Source organism: Radiomyces spectabilis (assembly GCF_025331425.1).
Source record: "Radiomyces spectabilis strain NRRL 2753 chromosome Unknown BYT42scaffold_11, whole genome shotgun sequence".
Classification (NCBI taxonomy): domain Eukaryota; kingdom Fungi; phylum Mucoromycota; class Mucoromycetes; order Mucorales; family Radiomycetaceae; genus Radiomyces; species Radiomyces spectabilis.
In genome coordinates, this window is record NW_026251936.1 from 237573 (window position 1) to 255769 (window position 18197).

Sequence of the window (18197 nt, forward strand, 5' to 3'; positions counted from 1 at the left end):
TTTTCGTTTATGAATTACAAGGAAATCAAAGGTGACATGGCTGTATGTTTTTGTGTAGGAGACTGTTGTTTTAACCGAGCAAGAGTTCGTATATAATGACCATGATATTGATTGCGATCAGTGGAACTAGAAAAAAAGCACGGAGAATAAGGGAGTGAGTTATTTGACCAGCTTTTTTTTTGACATGCTCATTGCCATGGCGAGTGAAGCATTCGCGATTCTTTTGGTATGCAGTAACCAATACTTACTACGCATAAGTGTTCTCACGGCGGATATTAAGTTGATAATTTTGTATTTGATGGATTGTGTTTCCAGATTACCGAATCCTGGTTCGACTTGTGCGCTCCATCCGACTGCATGGGCTGTGTTTGAGTACCAATGTGTGTGGAGCACATAGAATGTGAGGCACCATGACGGGTGCATATTTCACTTACTTCTAGCGAGAAACCGTTCTTCACTTAATACGGCAATGCCATTGATGAAGCATAGTAGTACGTAAAACATTTGACCGAGTCCGAGTGCCATAATGACTTGATTGACAGGATTTGAACGTAAAAAATAAAAAGACAAGAAGAGCAAGTAAGAGAACCGCTTGTAAGAATGGCTTGATCGGAGATCCGCGTGATTGAAAGTGGCCACGTCTTGGGAGGTGTTTCAATTGAGCCATTCATTGGGCATTTTTTATTTATTTTTATTTTTTTTCTTTTGGCTTGGATCGAAAACTTTATCGGACGAGCGACTTTCGGGTTTCTTTTGGCTCTTCCTTCGGTTCTTTAGAATCACGTCTTTATAGTTGTCGCCCATGAACCAATCTCAGTATGATCTAAGCACCGTGCAAAACAAGGAAGCCTTTCAGGATGCAGTGGAACTCAAAGACTGTCCTGTCGTAGGACGATCGCTCGTTGCCAAGCGTCCATTATGCGTTGGGGAAACAGTGCTGGCTGAGCGTCCTTTGCTGAAATATCATCTCGATCCGGTCTGCCGATCATCGACATCGCCTTTTCATTCGAAAGCCCTTTGGCGCACGCTCGTGAGTCTTGTCCGAAAAGAAGAAGGTCTTGACGATCCAGCACAACAAGAGAACGTTTCCCCAGATCAGCGTCATCAGCGTCATCAGCAAGACAACCATAGCGACGATAGTGACTATAATGATGACTACTCGGACGATGAGTCCGAGGAAAGCGATGACGAAGACAAAGAGGATGAAGAGCCGGCATCGGCGTTTTGTCCTGGCGTGCCAGCTGCCATGGTCGCTTATCTTCGTGTCCATCCTCCGCCTACCTCTTGCGTTCGAAACAATCCATACAAGCCCTCTAATTTTGAATTCTTTTATTACCCAACCTTTGATCATCCCACGGTTCGATTGATTCACAATGTAGCGCGTCAGGCAATTGCTTCGATTAAAGAATTCGCTCACTTGCAAGTGGAAGAACTCGCTTCCTTTGTCTTGAAAATCTACAGTAATGCTCACACCGTAGCGTATCGAAACGAACGAGGCTTACCTACGCATTCGCGCAAAAAGGAACGACGACGACGATATGAGTCCAAATGGGGAGATGCACTGAATGCAAATTACGGTGGATGGGCAGATACAGAAGAATCGAGTGTACGACCTTCGATTGCATTAATGTTGTGGGGATCCAAATTTGCTCATTCTTGCTCTCCCAATTTATTTCTGCAATACGAGCCTGCCAATGATGCCATGGTATTCACGGTGGTGCGACCGCTGAACCCGGGGGACGTCTTGACCTTTTCTTATCTTCCGGAAGACGATCGATCGAGTGGTGGGTTGGTGTGTGGCACCACCGTCATGCGCCAGGAAAAATTGCAACAGTTCAAATTCTTTGATTGTGCCTGTGAACGATGCAGTGATTGGGATGTGTCGCGTGGTGCGGTTTGCCCAGCGTGTGGTGAAAACACATTGTACTTGCGGAAACAATGGACCTGTCAGTCGTGCGGCGTGTCGCCGACGGCGGCGCCTGAGTTTATCGGTGAACGGGAAAGTTACGTACAGAAAATGGTGATGGCGTTTGCGGCACGAATTCAAGGCACACAACCGGTCGGCGAGAGTATGATGCGCATGCTCGAGCCTTTCCTTGAAGACTTGCTTCATCCCAGTGATTCAGAGAAACCCGCGGTGCCCAAAACCCATTGGACCTACGGCTTCAGTCACTCGTTGCTGGCCAATTATCATCTTGCCCTTTTCCCCGGCACGTTTGGTCGTGGATTAGCCGACCGGCTAGGCATGACAAACAAAGGACTGCAAGAAACCAAAACTTATATCGAATTTTTGCATCACAGCATTTGGCGTCCACAATCGACGAATGACAACCCCGTAGCCGCCTTTTTCGCCGCCTGGCGTATCCTCTCCATCGTCATTGACGTTATCATACAATCCACCCAGAAATTACGATTCGTTCCTACAGCCATTGGCAGCGATAGCGATAGCGATAGCGATAGCGATAGCGATAGCGATAGCGACAGCGACAGCGACAGTGACAACGAGGATGATCATGATACCATCCGCGACGAATCTTTGCCAGCATCACAAGATACAGAGCATCGTGAAAAATCGATCGATCATCCAAAAGAGGATGAAGCAAAAGAGGAATCCAATGAGCCTTTATACGACTTGGTTCCCATGGAGGAAGAATGGCAACCGCTGGTATATTCCATCATGGATATCGTTCATCGTCAGTGGATACCAGTGATTCAGACCATTTTCCAAAACCGAGAATCGGCTGTCATGACAGATATTTTGCAACGCATTGATGCATGTAAAAAGAGATTAGACGCTTTAGAAGCCATTGCAGTACAATAGACGGCAGGGAAAAAAACGATATTTATTAATATGGGATGAAATAGGTTGGTGGGATGAAATCAAATGCATGGAATTTAAATAGGGCAATGTGAGACGGATAACGGCATAGATTAGGAGTGGAATTAATTTTGGAAGCTATGTACAATCAATGGCGGGGGGAGGGGGAAGGGGAGGTTTCTATGAGACAAGAGTGCCAAAAGTCATTGTCTCTATCAAACAGTGACATCCACAGCCTGTGGGGCACACGTTTTGTTCTTGATGAATGAACCAGTCCTTCATGTGCGAGCTGTGACCCCCATGGCCACACTTGATACAAAAGTTGCTGAGGCCTTTGACCAAAACATGGCAAATGCTGCAACGGATCTGTTGTCGATGTTTTCGACACGCAGGACAGATTTGGTCTCCGTCGTTGATTTCGGTATTGCACAAGTAGCACCGAATTTGAATCTGCATGGTCCGCTCCGTATCGGGCACCACCACTTGCTTGGAAAATTTCAACACTTCGGCGCGTGGCTCCAACAACGTGCAACGATACAACATGTCTGCATAGTTCAAACGCAACACATCTTGTTGCGCCGACGCGTTGGTATCAAGAAGTGGTATATCCTGCATGGGGAACAGCTTTTCGTCGTCAAAGTATTCCATATTGGTAAATTGAATGGTAAGTTCCTCGGTAGGAATGACTTTGCCTTCCTTGTTGGCGACCAAAGTCGACATGAAGGGAGTGGGCGGGGTCACCACGTACGGTGTAGCAATGTTGGGTGTCGTCATGTATGGAAGATGTGCCGATCCGGCACTGCCTGAAATCGGTCGTAACCCTGGAGCGGTATTGCTGGGTAATTTGGCACTGGCGTAATTCGACATCCAAGGTGGGTTGAGTCGAAGTCGTTTGGGCGAAGAAGTTCTAGGATCATTGACTGAATCCGGAGTCTCGGCTGGCGTGGAGTGATCATCGCCGCCAGCGGACGTTGGCGTCGACGTCTGAGCTCCAGGAGAAGCGTGACGATCGCTGTCCCAGAAATACGAAAAGAAATTGACCCCACGTCCACCGTAAGACTGACTTAGATGCGAGTCCACCGGACGTTCGGTCATGGTCTTTTCACCATGGGAACCGCCATGGGTATTAATCAACTGAGATGCATACATGTCATGTTTATGCGTCTGTTTCAGTGAAAAGTAATCCAACGTCGTTGTCTCGGGTGACTTTTCCGTCACCACAGCCTGCCAAGATTTTCCATCGGTTAGAGCTGGTCAAGCCGACAAGGTCGATTTCAGTTACCGTTAACTTACCGTATGCATAGCAGGGATCCTGTGTTGATGCAATAATCGAGGAATCCGCTGGAAAATGCAACAGAGCATGGCCGCCGTTTGCACGTCGCTAATACGAACAAAATGCTGTATACTAAACCCCAAAATCAACAAGAAAAATTAGAAACCGCCTATACGCGTATTTTGTTGGCGGTTTTCACTTACAGATTGGAGACGAGGCGTTGGCCTAAAGGATGCATTCCCCAGTGAACGCTTCGTTTGGATTTTAAACGCAGATAATCCTTGCTCTTTGGGAGATTCTTTTGTCCCAACACTCTTTGAATTGATGTGGACGGATGGTCATTGTCGGCGAGAAGATCCTCATAGTCCATGGGAACGCATTCGGCTAGAATTTCCAAGGCCAGATACCAAATCCTTGACAAATCCATGCGATCATTGGTGGTGCACACTTGGGCATTATGCATACACGCAGTGACAGGATCGACCGATGATAACCTAGACGGTCGTTTAGCCAAACAAAGCGTGGTTTTTCATGCAGAGGCGTCACTTACATGTATTTCTTGGCCAGCCAAGAATCAAATGGTAGCACATGGGAAAAGTTAGCAATGAGAACATTATGAGTGATCCGATCAGGTTTGACACTTCCGTAAAGCAAGTTATCGTTGTTGGCTAACGAACTGCCCAACACCAAGCTCTAAAAAAATGAGAGGAGGATCATCATGTGAATATTCCAGCCATGGCGTAGCCTGAGAGAATTCACGTACATCGGGTTTGAAATAAAGCGAGGCCATGTTGGTTAATCCGTCATCCATATCATCGGGGTCGTCATCGTAAGCGTATTCACCAAACGCTCCACCGGAACCTCCCACAAGCACAGTAGCATTCCGTCCTTGACGTGACATGTGGGCAATCTCCTTGTATTCTTCAAATTGTTCATACGTGCGCGGATGTTTGTAAAAATCGCTGTACGTGTTTTCGAAATATTCTCCATTGCTGGCAGGGCTGCCATTGTCTCCATTTTCATTTTTCGCCGCCGCCGCTCCGTTCTGTGTCGATCGCTTCGAATCGCGTACGCGCAACGTTGAAAAGAAACAAACAAGTTGACCTATCATGTTGCGCCCCATGAATCAGGACATCATGTAAACTGGATTTTACAAACAACATAGAGACTTACCGCTCCCGGAGAATACAGCACCGCAAAGGCGGGGAAATGGCACCTTTTCGTCGGCACTTTGTTTCGACGACATATCGACAACGATGCCTTTTTCGCTTTGCAAACTAACCCTTTTTCCAGCCATGCCGTAACCTCCACCAATGCCTCCCATGAACGGTGGACCGGCAAAAATCTCATCATCCGAGTCCCCGTTATCAACTGCGGTACTCGTATTCCAGTTGTTGCCATATCCAGGTTGTCCTGGGCTACTGGTGAAGGGGAGGCCCGCCCCGTTGGTAGCATGCGAAGGAACGCCCACAGAAGTGTCCGTGGCATTGCCCACCCCAGCACTGCTTGAAAGATCCGCATCGGTTTGAATGGTTTCACCCAAAAGATAACGGATACACGGTTCCAGGCACCATTTTTTCTGCGACGTGTAACTCGAGGCAAGCACATTCAGATCTTGAGCCATGTGCGCACGGTAGTAAATAGAAATCATGCTGTTTTTCTGGATTTCAAACTCGGGCGGACTGTTATCGGGATACTGAGGACTGAAGCGAATCGTAATACGTAAAAATGCAATCCCCGTATCGGACCATGGCCCATGCAGTGAGATGGTACAGCATCGAGAAGCCGTATTGACCTGTGACACAAATCGAAACACACTCCATCAGTCACCCCTATTCTCTCGGCAGGCGGATTTTCACAGGCCATGGGAGGAAAAACTTACCTTTTCTGTTTTCACTCCGGCGCTGGCGAATTTATTGAGAACGACCGACATTTCTTCGGCCACGGTTTGATAGGTAATTTCTTTGGTGGTATCTCTTCGAAGCTCCGCCGGAGGACCGACGGTTTTGACATTTTGCATCCACAAGAGAGGATTGATGGTATATTTCTGCTCTCGGTAGGCATTGGTCATGATATCATAACCCGGCGTGAAACCTGTATTACCCGCAGCGGTGGCAGCGGATCGAAAGGGTGTCATGCTGCTGGAGACGCCGTTGCCGGGGGTAAGACGGATAGGTGTCATCGGCGCAGACACAGCCGATGGATCGGGACGATCCGGTCGTGCGGTGGGTGTTTGCTGGAACGAGTGAGGTCGATAGTTGCTGGGAAGTCTGGCCGCAGCAGGCATAGGATACAATGCCTTGCTCTCAGGATCATGACCCACCGACTAAAGTCAAAATGACAAAATGTAAGCCAAACATACTGAGATAACGGCGACTTGGTATTGAATTGTCTGACCTTTAAAATCTCTTCCGATACAGGCCACAACCGTAGATTCTGATCTTTCGACCAAGTTACCAGCTGGAATTCGCGGTCGTCTACAAAAATAATGCATTTCAGCATGCACCGAAAAAAAAAGAAAAAAAGATGGGCTTCACTACTGTAAACTTACCGACATCATCATTGGCGCCTCCTTTCCAACGCCAGACAAATTCCTTGACGGTGTCTGTATGACCTGCAAAAGCGTGAACTGGCACTTCTGGAGATCGGCTGTTGTATAAATGTAGAGTGGATTCGCTTCGCTGGGACATGGTAAGCACGCCGTGACCAAAGGGCGTATTGCGTGCACGCCAAACAGGTGTGTTGGTGACGATGACTTCCTTTTCTTTTTCCGGAGTATGTATATCCCAGAACTAGCGAGTAGATGGTTCAGCCAAGAAGTACAGTGTATTTACTCTCAATTTGGTTTCAAGGGAGGGAGATCATGCTTACCTTGACGAGTTTATCCAGACTGCAAGTGACAATATCGTGGTCGTTTTGTCGACTCCAGTCAATGCCGTAAATTTTCTTGGAATGCGCTGTAATACTTGTGACGGGCACTGCGCCTTTCTGTTCAAATAAAAATGACGTGACATGTTAATGCACAAGTATCCATCTTCTTTCAATACCATTTCAAGACGACATACTCTGATATCCCAAATTTTTACATCCTTATCATGGGCCGATGCAAGAAGATACTCGCTTTTGCGGTTGAATTTGACCTGGGTCGTAGCGGCTGCAAGAAAAAGAGACGTGTTGAATAGCCTGTTTTTTTTTTTCGCATCGCTCAAAAGATGACTAATGGATGATCTTTTTACCATTCCAGGGTGTAAATGAGTTGGCTGGCCGGGCGCTTCGACCGTCTTCGCTGGCCTGACTCTGTTCCGCACAGCGAAGATCCCAAAGATGCACGTACGTATCGACGGAACAGGTGGCTAAAAGATCAGGATGATGCGGGGACCAGTTGATATCAGAAATAGCACGCGAGTGAGCATGGAGAACGTATTCGATGGCTTGCGATTGACTACAGTTTAAATTCCATACAAGCAGTTTTTGGTTCGACTAATGCAACACAAAACACGGATAAATTCCAGTGAACCAAAACTAAGAAAAAAAAAAAAGACAGTTACCGTTGAAGCGACCCATGATTCTCGCGACACATACGGACTCCACTGCACATCGGCGACTTCCCATTTGGACATGTGAGGCAAGATACGAGGCAAGAGCCAAGGATCTTCCAGATCGATAATAACGAGACCTTGTCGTCTACAAAGTCGTTTCGAGTTAAGCTAACCGTGGGTCGATCGGAGTATATCCACACATTACCCTGCAAGTACCACGTCTCTGCATGTTGGACTGATACTCATACTGCCAACGGAATGGTGAAGTCGAATTTCTAAATTTTGGTAAAAAGTATCATCCTGAGCTTGATTCTGCTTTTTGGTGGATGGTTGTCTGGAGTTGGTCTGTGTGTTGAATCGTTGCGTGTAGAACGGGGGCACCGATTTGATGGGGGATTCCTGACGAATGTGGACAGTATGAGCTGTTGTTCTTCGGCGACCACGCGAAGTATTGTTTATTTGGGTATCTGAACGAGGGAATGGTGTTCTGAGAATATTGGAGTCGGATCGTCGACGTTCATTGGTTTGAGGAAATGAGGAGGATTGCGAAATAGGTTCGGTTGTCTCTGGCTGTGAAGCATAAGGTTCATTGGCAGAGTCGGCATCCTGTGTAGACTCCATGCCGTGCCAAAAAAACTATGAAACCACACAATAACACAAAGTTACAGTTGGACAAAGCTCACTTGGGGGGGAAATCACTGCAAACGACCCAGCACAGTCCTGAACCCATTTCCAATCTCCGACCCCACCGGTCAATTTTTTGTATCATCTTGAAGGATTGTTCGGGTCCACTGCAAGATAAAAAGCCCTTAATTGTGCTTGCTGTTGTGTTCTTGTGTACCCAACCGTGAGTTTCTTTCTGGCAAGATATATAAAAAGTATCAAAATAAAAAATGGAAGGTGTGAAAAGGTTCGAGTCGGTTGTTTGCGCTTTTTTGTTATTCCCCTGAGCCACACTTTGGCCGACAACGCCTCTGTCTGTCTTTTTCTGAGTTTCTTTTTGCATTTTTTTGGCTTTGCTTTTGAACTCCTTATCCGTATTTTGCCTTTCCTTTCAACTCTTTCTTTTCCCTTTGCCGCGAACCCTCCCCACAATCACCCATTCATCTATTCATCCATTCCACCATGACTTTTTCACGAATAGAAGCCGCCATGGAAGACGCCTTTGTCGAATGGGTAAGGCGGGGAAACAAAAACCATCCTCACGCGGCCCATTGGCCGCGAATCAAGTGCAAAAAAAAAATAATCTGTCTATTGTAGGTGAACACATTTGAATGCAAGTCTTGTTCAATAGATACAGTGGTGGCCCTTGCGGATGGCGTGGTTTTGTCTGAAATTCTAGCCGACATGTAAGTCATCTATGACCAAGGACTCTTAAATTTTTGTTGCTATGATTTGCTGAATATCATTATTTTTGTCGTTCTGGGGGTGTTTTTTTTTATCGTTAGCGATTCTAAATGGTTCAAACAGATCACGGCATCAGAAACAAGCAACTGGGTGGTCCGCTTTAACAATCAAAAGAAACTGCACAAGTTGATTTTGCGTTATTTCGAGGAAATTTTAGGGCAGGACCCTGAACTACTTCCTCCTGTCAATTTAACGGCGATTGCCAAAGACGCCGATCTTCACGAACTGTTACTCATGTGCCAGCTTGTCATTGCTATTGCGGTTCAATCCGATAACAATCGCCGTTATATTGAAATGATCCAAAGCCTAACCCAGAAGAGTCAGCACGCACTCATGGTATCAATAGAAGAGGTGAGGCAAATACCGGCCGTAACGCATGAAGATGTGGTGTGTTTGGGGTTGGCCATCAACCTTTTCCAACTGATCTTTAGTGTTATTACGCTTTGACCATCTAATCTTTGCTTTCGCTAATATCTAGGTGATGAATTATTTCAATGCCGATGGAGACGGCAACCGTATGTCTCAACTTTCCGGGACATCGGGTACCACAAGTTCGCGAAGTTTCCATCTAGACATCTCGTGAGTTGATTATTTGCTTGGTTTCTCTTACTGTTACGGATACTGATTCAGCCTCATGGGGCGGGGGTTATTTATTAGTGACATGCCTTATCGATATCAGATCGAATTCGAGAAACTTTTGGCTGACAGAAAGCAATACGAAACTTCGCATCATCATTTGCTTACAGAATATGATCAGCTAAACGAGCGATTTGTACGTTGTCAAAAACGAAATGGAGCGAAATGATGATAAAAACTCACACAATGGAATCCATTATGCATAGGAAGAACTATTGGCCGAAAAAGAAGATTTGAAGTCGCGCCTGCGAGACATGGATGAAGCCATCACGCAAGCCAATAACACGGGTCGAGCCGATTTTGTCATGCGCACTGAAATTGATCATTTGAAGCAGGATCTGTAAGTTGAATCATTGGCACATCGCGTGAAAAGAGCATTGACAAAGCCAATCATCAGTGAAAAGAGCGAGGAACGGCGTCAAGAAACAGAGATATTGCTTGAACAGCACATCGCTTCCATCAACGAATTAAAACGCAAGGTACTGTTTTTTTCTGATTGCCGGCATACATCAAGTGCGTCATTTTAACGGTTTGGCCATGTGTCTCTGTCTCCTTGTGTAGGTGGAAGAGTTGACTGAAAAGGCAGAAGAAGTGGCATCTCTTAGGGATCAACTTGAGGAATACAAACATACGACGGAGCGTATGCATAAATTGGAGAATTTGATTGAAAAGTACAAGCGCAAAGTCGAAGATACGTCTGATTTGCGACGACAAATCAAGGTAAAGAAAAAAAAAAAAAGTCAACCTAGTTTTTCGTTTGCGCCTGTCCTGGAATCACAACTAAATAATGTCTCGCGTATGAAAAGGCGCTGGAAGATCAAAATACAAGTTTATTGGAAAGAAGTCATCATGTGGAAGACGAGTACCGCAAGGTGTTGGCCTTCAAAACATTGATGGATTCCTACAAGGAACAAGTGCAGCAACTGGAATCCAATAACCGCGAGATTTTGAAAGATAAAACGACCCTGGAGACCGAACTACGCAATATGTCCGACACCTGTGCGTATCTCGAGATGGAGCGTGACCGCAACATGGAACAGATTCAACAATTGGAAGAGCACTTGAAAGAAATCGAACTCGGTGGTGGTAAAAAAAAAATCTTGGGCATTGTTATTGATATCAGCTCAATGTTCTAATCGAACGCCTTTGTAGGAGCGACCCTGGATAAGGTCTTGAGTCATCGTGCCAGTGTGGTCATTGACGAGGACATGGATGTCGACGCGAACAATATGGAAGAAAATATGAAGAAATCCAATGTGACGGAGCTGTAAGTCATGCAAAGGGGATTGACCGCTACGCAGGGGATCGCTCACACCATTGCTGTATGTAGCCGTTTGACGATTCGTCGGTTACAGCGGCAGATCCGGGAGATGGAGGAAAAAGAGGCAGAGCCTGTCAAGGAAAATCAAGAGTTGGTGATCAAGTCAAAGGCAGAACTGGATCAAGTGATGAAAGAACGCGATCAACTCCGGGAAGAATTGACCCAAATTCGCAACGGCATTCCCGATTCCTTGCTAAACCAGACCCAGACCATTATGGCCTTCCGCTCAAGAATCTTGGATTTGGAAAAGGAGTGTTCCTACCTGAAAACCACAACCAGCAAGCTGGAAGCAACGGTACTGGAAGGCACGCGCAATGTCGCCAAAGATACAGCCACCTTGGAAAAATACGAAAAGGAACATGCTACTGTGCAAGAGCGGCTCAATCGCTTGGAGGACATCACCAAAATGCAGCTTCACGATATTAATCGCATGCTTGTTGAAGCCAATTATCTTAATGGTGTGAATAACTACCAAACCTCTGACAATCATGCCGATCAACGTCCAGGATTAAGCGAGTAAGGACTGCACGAAAAAAGGAATATTTTAATCATTCATTGGTTGCTCACCTCACCTCATCTCATTTATTTTCTTTTCCGCTTTTTTTTCTCCGCTCTGGGTATTTAACACTTACAGCAAGGATTTGGAAATTATCAAGGAGCAGAACGCCAGCTTGCAGATCCACGTGCTTCACTTGCAAGAAGAGATCAACGAGACGCAAGGAAAAACTCGCAAAATTCGCGATGTAAGTTGAAAATATCTAATGCCGTCTTTTTTTTTTTTAATGCATCCTCCTGACATGACATCCATCACGGCCTTGCTTTAGATGATCAAATTATACAGCCAGTTACTACAGGAGATGGTCGCACGGTTCAGTATCATTGGTCGCAAATCGGAAGAAACCACGTCTTTCCTGAACCGCGCGCCTCGCACAAAGGAAGAAGAGCACGATTTACTCAAGGTGACAACAGACTTTTGGATACTTGATCCATCTTGAATTGTTTTGTACTGATGAAGCATAATATATTTGGTGGCTTGTAGAAACAAATTCACGACGTTCGCCTTCAATCGCGAAGAGAGCAGCAACTCATTATATCGGCTTGGTACGATCTCGCTCGACGAAACCATCGCGAAATTTCGAATCTGTCGATTCGTTCGACGCCTTCCTCCTGGCTTGGACGACAACGCAAAATTTTGGACGGACAGCTACGACAAAGACTATGTTAAATATTCGACACTATCAACCTATTCATTGTATTAACACCTATTAAAAAAGAGTCTGGTCCCATCAAACCACCAAGGAAACCTCTTCTTATGTAAGAAAGAACAGTTGCGGTCATCAATGACCAGATCTGTTAGACAAGCGTGCAACAATGGATAGTTAGACAGTGATGACAAACATAATGGTATCTGATAGTCGCAACTCTGCGACAGACAATGGAAAAGAAAAAAAGTCAACTGTTTGCTTGAGAAGAAAAGAGCTGCAGTCCTTGACTTATTAAATCATTATTACAGACCACCGCTCCGTCTTGGGAATCATCCCGGCCTAAATCGAGTTTGATGTAGCATACAACGTATAATAAAAGGGAGAATTAAAAGTTCCTGAAAGTAATTTCAAACTCGAGCAGAGACTTCAAAGATAAAGCTTTTATAATATTCATTTGAATCAAAGCGCACAAACGACAGCCTTTTTATCGATCACAAACGACGCAGTATGTTATCGTAGAGGGAAGCGGAGAAGGTGAACTCGATTTTCAAGAGGAGATAACACTGGTCCTGCAGCCGAATCAATTTATGTGAAAACATATCACATTGCAAATGGGAAAGCCAAGCTACTAGTACTGTTACCGGGCTGATACGTGTTTCCATTATTTGCATATGTACAAGGACCTCTTTGACTTGGCCCTCAGTAATGTTCTTTTTGCGGACATGCTCACATGCGTTCGGATCAGCCTTGCTCATTCATTGCGCTCTTTGCGTTTTGTCGCCATTGCAACATGGGGGACTGAAACTGACACTCTGGTTTTGGGGTAAAAGGGGACAATTTATTGTCACAGTAATATTGAAGACATGGTTTCAAAAACTAAATTGATACACAGGGACAGGGCAAGGTAGGAAAACATCCTAGCATACAACAAGATCAAAAAAAGTGCGTAAAGCCTGAAGCATGTCGCATCAGCGTTCGAACACAAGCTTTATTGAAAGTTATAGAGTGACTGTAGTGCACATGGGTTGCTCATGGCAGCAGGAGTAACATGGCGCAGCTCCTCTTTGCATTCCTTACGCGAAAGAAGAGTGAGGCGCTGAATTTCGCGAGTTTTGTTGCGGGAATCGAGCCAATGAGGTGCATTCGCGGTCATAAAGCAAGGTCACAATCGAAGGTCCTCGAACGATTTTTGAAAAAGATATAAAAAGGGGGCGTTTCTTCTCATCTCTTTTTTTCTTTTGTGCGCCAGTTCGGAATCAGGGGCTGCTAGGCTGGTGGTTACTGGTAATGATGAACGCTCCGGTTTTTGGTAAAGCATTCGGGGTATGGCGAAAAATCCGAAAACCATCCTCTAATGATAGGATTGGCCATCCTCTGAAGAAGATTGTTTTCGTTCCCGTCGGCTCTTCCCTTTGGGCGCCTGACTAGTCATCAGCGCGGTCATTGTGGAAGGTATGTCGGTGGGTTTGCTTTTTAATCGCAACAAAGGTAAATGAAAAAAAAAGAAAAGGCTTTTGCCTTTATTATTCTCTTTTTGTCAACCTTTTTATCGGTTGAACAATAAAAAAAAAGTGGGCTTAATGTCCCTGTGGACGAACTACACCACTTCATATAAAAAGAAAAATAAATGATAAACCCTTTGCTTAGAAGAGAGGCGATATGATAGGCCTCTTTGTTTTCTTTGTCGTTCATCTGTTCTCTATTCAATAAAGACGTCGAATAACCTCTTCTTGTCCAAAAATCGTCCTTTTTATTCATGTTTTCTGCCTGCCGCAGCTCATTCTCGACCAAGTCACTTGGGTCAGCTAAGGTCAAAGTGGCCTATTGCTGATTGGTTCAACAGAGGGAGACGGCTCTTGGCTCCATTATCGTCAAGATTGCGGATGGCATCGCGAATAGCACTTAGGAACTGTGTTGCAGCATTAGATCAACAGAATTACTTTTTATAGTGATTATTTTTTTTTTCAAAAAAGAAAAGGAAAGTAGGCACGAGAAGTACAGGAAGAGGAAGGGACAATGGTGTCCGTTTTAGGTACTTTATTGGCAAGTCATGAGGTATCCAAGCTTTCCAACATTGTCTTTAAAAACCATTATTTCCTAAAGCGAATATTGGATACCGGAAACCATGGATTTTTCTCGTCATGCAACTGACGACACCCGTCTTGTTGAAAGAATTTTGCCAATTCGTGCTCCAGAGTGATCACTGCAAGGAATACTTTATAGCCTACATTATTCAGGAATCCAAAAGGCGATTCTTAAATCGAATATGTTCTAAATCGAGTGTTTATAGGATCGAGGGTTCTTAAATCGAGCGGCAACTATACCACGATATGGGGCAAAGAACAGAAAGTTGACACAGTTCAAATAATAGTTCATACACAATGCTACTTATTCAGCTTAAAAAATGATCGATCATGGTATGGCACGCTTTTTTTTTTTTGTTTCCCTATGGTTTTCATAGTTACATGAATTTCGTCTTTTTCTGGCAAAGGATCTTCCATTCATATCGGAGTTGGGTGAAAACCCCTCCAAGAAACTATTAAAATTCTCCCATCTCCGCCCGATAATCCATTCATCACCACTCTTACTTGCACTATCTAATTCTATGTTTGTACCGACGATTAAATCTAATCCGGTGCCCATATCTTCCAATAACGATCTACAGAAACGCAATACCACGCCTCAAAGTAAGATAGCTGCGGAACCATTTCACCCATGCTCTTCGCAATTAACCGTGCCATGCCCGTGACAGAGACCATGGCTCCCCCTGCTCCTTACGTACCGCGGCAGGCACCGTATCCTGTCGTTAGCAGACCAGGCACCAAACCAGTGGAGCCAGTAACCGAACCTAAAAAAAGTTCAGGAAAGGATCTCATCGAGGTCGATCCAGACAATGACCGACGCATCATTGTCACATTAGCCGATGGCCGAAAGTATGCAGCTGATCGCTATTGTGCTCACGGAAGAGCCGATCTTTCACGTCACGGACAAATTGCAAAAGAAGGCGATTATCCACCGGAAGTGGGTCCCGTATTATTATGTCCTATCCATTACTGGGAATTTGCTCTTGATAAAGGCGGTCTTACAGGGGCCGGCCGTGGCACCATCAATGCATGTCCCATTGAAGTCGCCAGCGAATGTAAAAGTGCGCAAAAAGAATTGCAATGGTAGCTTATTTGTAGAATAGATCCGATAAATGACGGCTGATAATACCCCGTGATTGGAGATCATGACGACACCGGCGATCATTAAAAATATTTTGATTAGACACCACATGTAAAAATAAGATTGCGGAGAATAATCATTGTATTAGAGATAGTGTAAGTAAGAGCTAAGTAAAGGATAAGAGTGTGCGACGATTTTTTTTCTCATTTTTCCGTTATTCAAAAAAAAAAAATGTATATACAATGGAGGAGAGCATTGAATAATGTACAAGAGAAAAAGCCACAAAAAAAGAACGAGCACCTTGGGGTATCTTGTGTTTTTCGTTTTACATGGAACCGTTGGAATTCTGACGTCCGGGTTTGATGCGAAGCGGTTGGGGTGCATCGTTTGTCACTGGCTCACGAACCATGATCGCCATTGGTAATTCGGATCGGCTCAGGTAAACATTGGCTTGGACTTCAAATCCGTACTTTTCAAAGAATCGAACCCCGGCGGGTGTGCTTGCTTCGACCACGACGGGATAATGGGATGCATCGGCTTTATCAAGGACGTGCTGCAAAAGGGCTCCTCCGAGACCTTTACGTTGTTCATGAGGAAGAACACCAATGTAACCGATAGTAATGTATCGAGGATAGCTGGCCATCACCTTGCGTCGGGTCTTGTCGCATGACGGTTGAAATTTCATCAATATGTGCAATGCGGAACCCCAGCCGATGAACCGAGCCAGCTGAGCAACGCTTAAAGCGCGTGGCCATGGACAACCTTGAGGATTGTTAGTCCACACGAGGACGCCCTTGCAACCTTCCACTTGAATAGCAAAATCCCGGCTCTGTAAGGTGGCGGCGTTGATCATATTCTTGAACAAGGTATAGAGAAATTCATCATGCTTATGCTGCATGCCGCGAACACACCAATTAAGGATGGCATCATTGCCATATGCTTCCGTGAGGGTGTGAGAAGCTTCTTTGATAGCGCCTGTAAAGAATGAATGTTCATTTAGTTCCGGGATCAGGACATTTTTTTTTTATTTTTTGCTTGACTGTCAGTGAAATACAATACCTTTAATGACAGGACGCACGTTGATGATACATTGATCGATGTTAATGGTCATCTTGCGGCTAATACGACGATTGTCCACCATGGGTCTGACTAACGACATTGTAATCGTGTGTTTGTGTTATAAGGTTTTCTTTGGTGAAAAGAGCAGAAAAAAGTGAAGAGCAATGATAAAGAAAAAACGTATGAAAAGATGGTTTGGTTTATATAATGTTCCAGTTTTCGGAGTTTTAGTGGATCATGCTTCGTAAAAGGAAACATTTTGCTGAGTTGAGAACGAGTGAGCGAATGATGAGCGTTTTTGAATGACCAACCTTTGGCGCCATGTAGACGGAACAACTCTTGATTGGATAAACCTACTTTTCCCGGCCGATCGCCATCTTAAAGAGAAATGCACAGACACTTTTTTTTCTGAAAATTTTTTTTCTTCTTGTTCACCCGTGTCGCCAAGAATCTAACAGCAGCCATCTAGTCCGTTTTTTTTTTATTTCGAGTTTATCCCCATTTATTAACCTCCCTTCGGAGTTTTGTCGATCATTTCGTGGTCAAATGGAAGTCATGGCAGAGAAACACGCCCCACCGATGACAGGGGAGAAAAAAAAAAACAGGTGGACAAGCAAATGATCCTCGAACACGCTCTGGACTCATCAGTAGGGTTGTTTTGATGTTATATTTTTGATCATCAATGGTCCGCATGCAGCACACAAATTCTATCTGATTCTGAAACTGTAAAGAAAAAGGAAAGGGATTCTAGATCTTGATCTTTTTTGTTCTTTCCAGAAAAGAAAAAATTTATACTTCCACCCCTTGTCTGTATAGATGACTGTCATGACAAATCTTTCTGTTTCATTGCCATCCTGCGCTTCTCGTTTCTAGGTTTTACTTGCTCATTTTTAATATTTTTATTTTCAAAGCAATGAGATACACAGTCAAGATGGCCCATTAGCGTTTTGATGGTGGCGATGTTTACCTCGGAAAGTGTATCCAAAAATGGAAAGAAAACGCTCCGAACTGACAGAAATCCAGATTGAGTTGCAAAATGTAAAAAAAAGGATAAACAATCCATTCGCGTCTTTCTGCAGGAAGTGATTGATTTTCCGTTTCTGAAGACCGCGCCGCCCTCCCTGCTACCAAAACAAACGGCAATGGACCATGTTGCATGAATGCATCGAAAAACTTCACTATGCCTTTTATAGCTTGACAGTTCATTTAGCTTATAGTCTAAATCGTGGAGAAATACGCAATCATTGAATTTTTACGATTCACACTTTTTCATAAAAAAAGAATGACTCTTGTATTGCTTCATGTGAACAAAAGTGGCTGTCAAAAATGGTCTCCTATTCATCCGTAATTTCTTCCTATTTTTGGAACTCCTTCTAGATCACTACTTTGCTCGCATGTGCATGACAAATAATGATTTGCGTTGTAAACAATGCAGTGCCAAAAAAGTTCCTTTTTGTTACATAACTCTTCTAGCCCGGTCCAACGTGGGAATAGGCCAACCGATCTATTATTGTAAGATTTTCCTTTCGTGTAACTCTTCCTCCGCGTTACAGTGCGGTAAAGATTTACCGCAACTTAAAAATAGGCAATGTCACCATTTGTGGGTGATTCTCGACCCTTCACAAAAATATATTCTCAAAAACCGTTCTAATTCTCCAGAAACCGCCCTTGTGAATCGTTCACCACTTTTGTTGAATCCATCAGCCAGTGGAAAGTAAGGGAATGGCGTAGGATGAGCATCGAGAGCATTTTTTTTAATCTGCAAGTGTTTGCA

At 44.5% G+C, this 18197-nt stretch overlaps 7 protein-coding genes across 7 annotated transcripts; 4 read left to right on the forward strand and 3 right to left on the reverse strand.

Annotated features, from left to right (window-relative positions):
• Positions 1-70: 70 nt before the first annotated feature.
• On the reverse strand, positions 71-525 carry BYT42DRAFT_616492 (Yos1-like protein; the record flags this gene model as incomplete). Its single annotated transcript, XM_051572072.1, has 3 exons — positions 71-126; positions 249-353; positions 435-525. The coding sequence occupies 3 exons, from the start codon at positions 523-525 to the stop codon at positions 71-73; spliced, it is 252 nt and encodes an 83-aa protein (XP_051420399.1).
• Positions 526-802: 277 nt separating this feature from the next.
• BYT42DRAFT_501417 (uncharacterized protein) lies at positions 803-2821 on the forward strand (the record flags this gene model as incomplete). The annotated part of the gene is made up of 2 exons (XM_051564767.1): positions 803-2416; positions 2561-2821. 2 exons carry the CDS (start codon positions 803-805, stop codon positions 2819-2821), a joined length of 1875 nt encoding a protein of 624 aa, XP_051420400.1.
• A 9-nt stretch (positions 2822-2830) lies between these two features.
• On the reverse strand, positions 2831-8305 carry BYT42DRAFT_580098 (uncharacterized protein). Its single transcript, XM_051569465.1, has 14 exons — positions 7836-8305; positions 7640-7775; positions 7328-7571; positions 7157-7245; positions 6963-7079; positions 6643-6883; positions 6489-6568; positions 5974-6417; positions 5265-5886; positions 4855-5195; positions 4642-4784; positions 4295-4585; positions 4112-4223; positions 2831-4042 (listed from the first exon to the last, which is right to left on the reverse strand). Exons 1-14 carry the CDS (start codon positions 8249-8251, stop codon positions 2999-3001), a joined length of 4320 nt encoding a protein of 1439 aa, XP_051420401.1. The 5' UTR covers positions 8252-8305; the 3' UTR covers positions 2831-2998.
• Positions 8306-8525: 220 nt separating this feature from the next.
• On the forward strand, positions 8526-9972 carry BYT42DRAFT_66591 (uncharacterized protein). Its single transcript, XM_051572785.1, has 6 exons — positions 8526-8806; positions 8891-8979; positions 9079-9388; positions 9516-9616; positions 9695-9809; positions 9884-9972. The coding sequence occupies exons 1-6, from the start codon at positions 8756-8758 to the stop codon at positions 9908-9910; spliced, it is 693 nt and encodes a 230-aa protein (XP_051420402.1). The 5' UTR covers positions 8526-8755; the 3' UTR covers positions 9911-9972.
• Positions 9973-10068: 96 nt separating this feature from the next.
• BYT42DRAFT_66565 (uncharacterized protein) lies at positions 10069-12333 on the forward strand. The gene is made up of 8 exons (XM_051572784.1): positions 10069-10152; positions 10235-10393; positions 10480-10759; positions 10826-10940; positions 11004-11510; positions 11629-11737; positions 11819-11953; positions 12034-12333. Exons 2-8 carry the CDS (start codon positions 10316-10318, stop codon positions 12217-12219), a joined length of 1410 nt encoding a protein of 469 aa, XP_051420403.1. The 5' UTR covers positions 10069-10152; positions 10235-10315; the 3' UTR covers positions 12220-12333.
• Positions 12334-14775: 2442 nt separating this feature from the next.
• Positions 14776-15487, forward strand: BYT42DRAFT_580106 (uncharacterized protein). The gene is made up of 2 exons (XM_051569466.1): positions 14776-14886; positions 14952-15487. The coding sequence occupies exons 1-2, from the start codon at positions 14805-14807 to the stop codon at positions 15368-15370; spliced, it is 501 nt and encodes a 166-aa protein (XP_051420404.1). The 5' UTR covers positions 14776-14804; the 3' UTR covers positions 15371-15487.
• A 202-nt stretch (positions 15488-15689) lies between these two features.
• On the reverse strand, positions 15690-16523 carry BYT42DRAFT_594968 (uncharacterized protein; the record flags this gene model as incomplete). Its single annotated transcript, XM_051570808.1, has 2 exons — positions 15690-16339; positions 16424-16523. The coding sequence occupies 2 exons, from the start codon at positions 16521-16523 to the stop codon at positions 15690-15692; spliced, it is 750 nt and encodes a 249-aa protein (XP_051420405.1).
• Positions 16524-18197: the final 1674 nt, after the last annotated feature.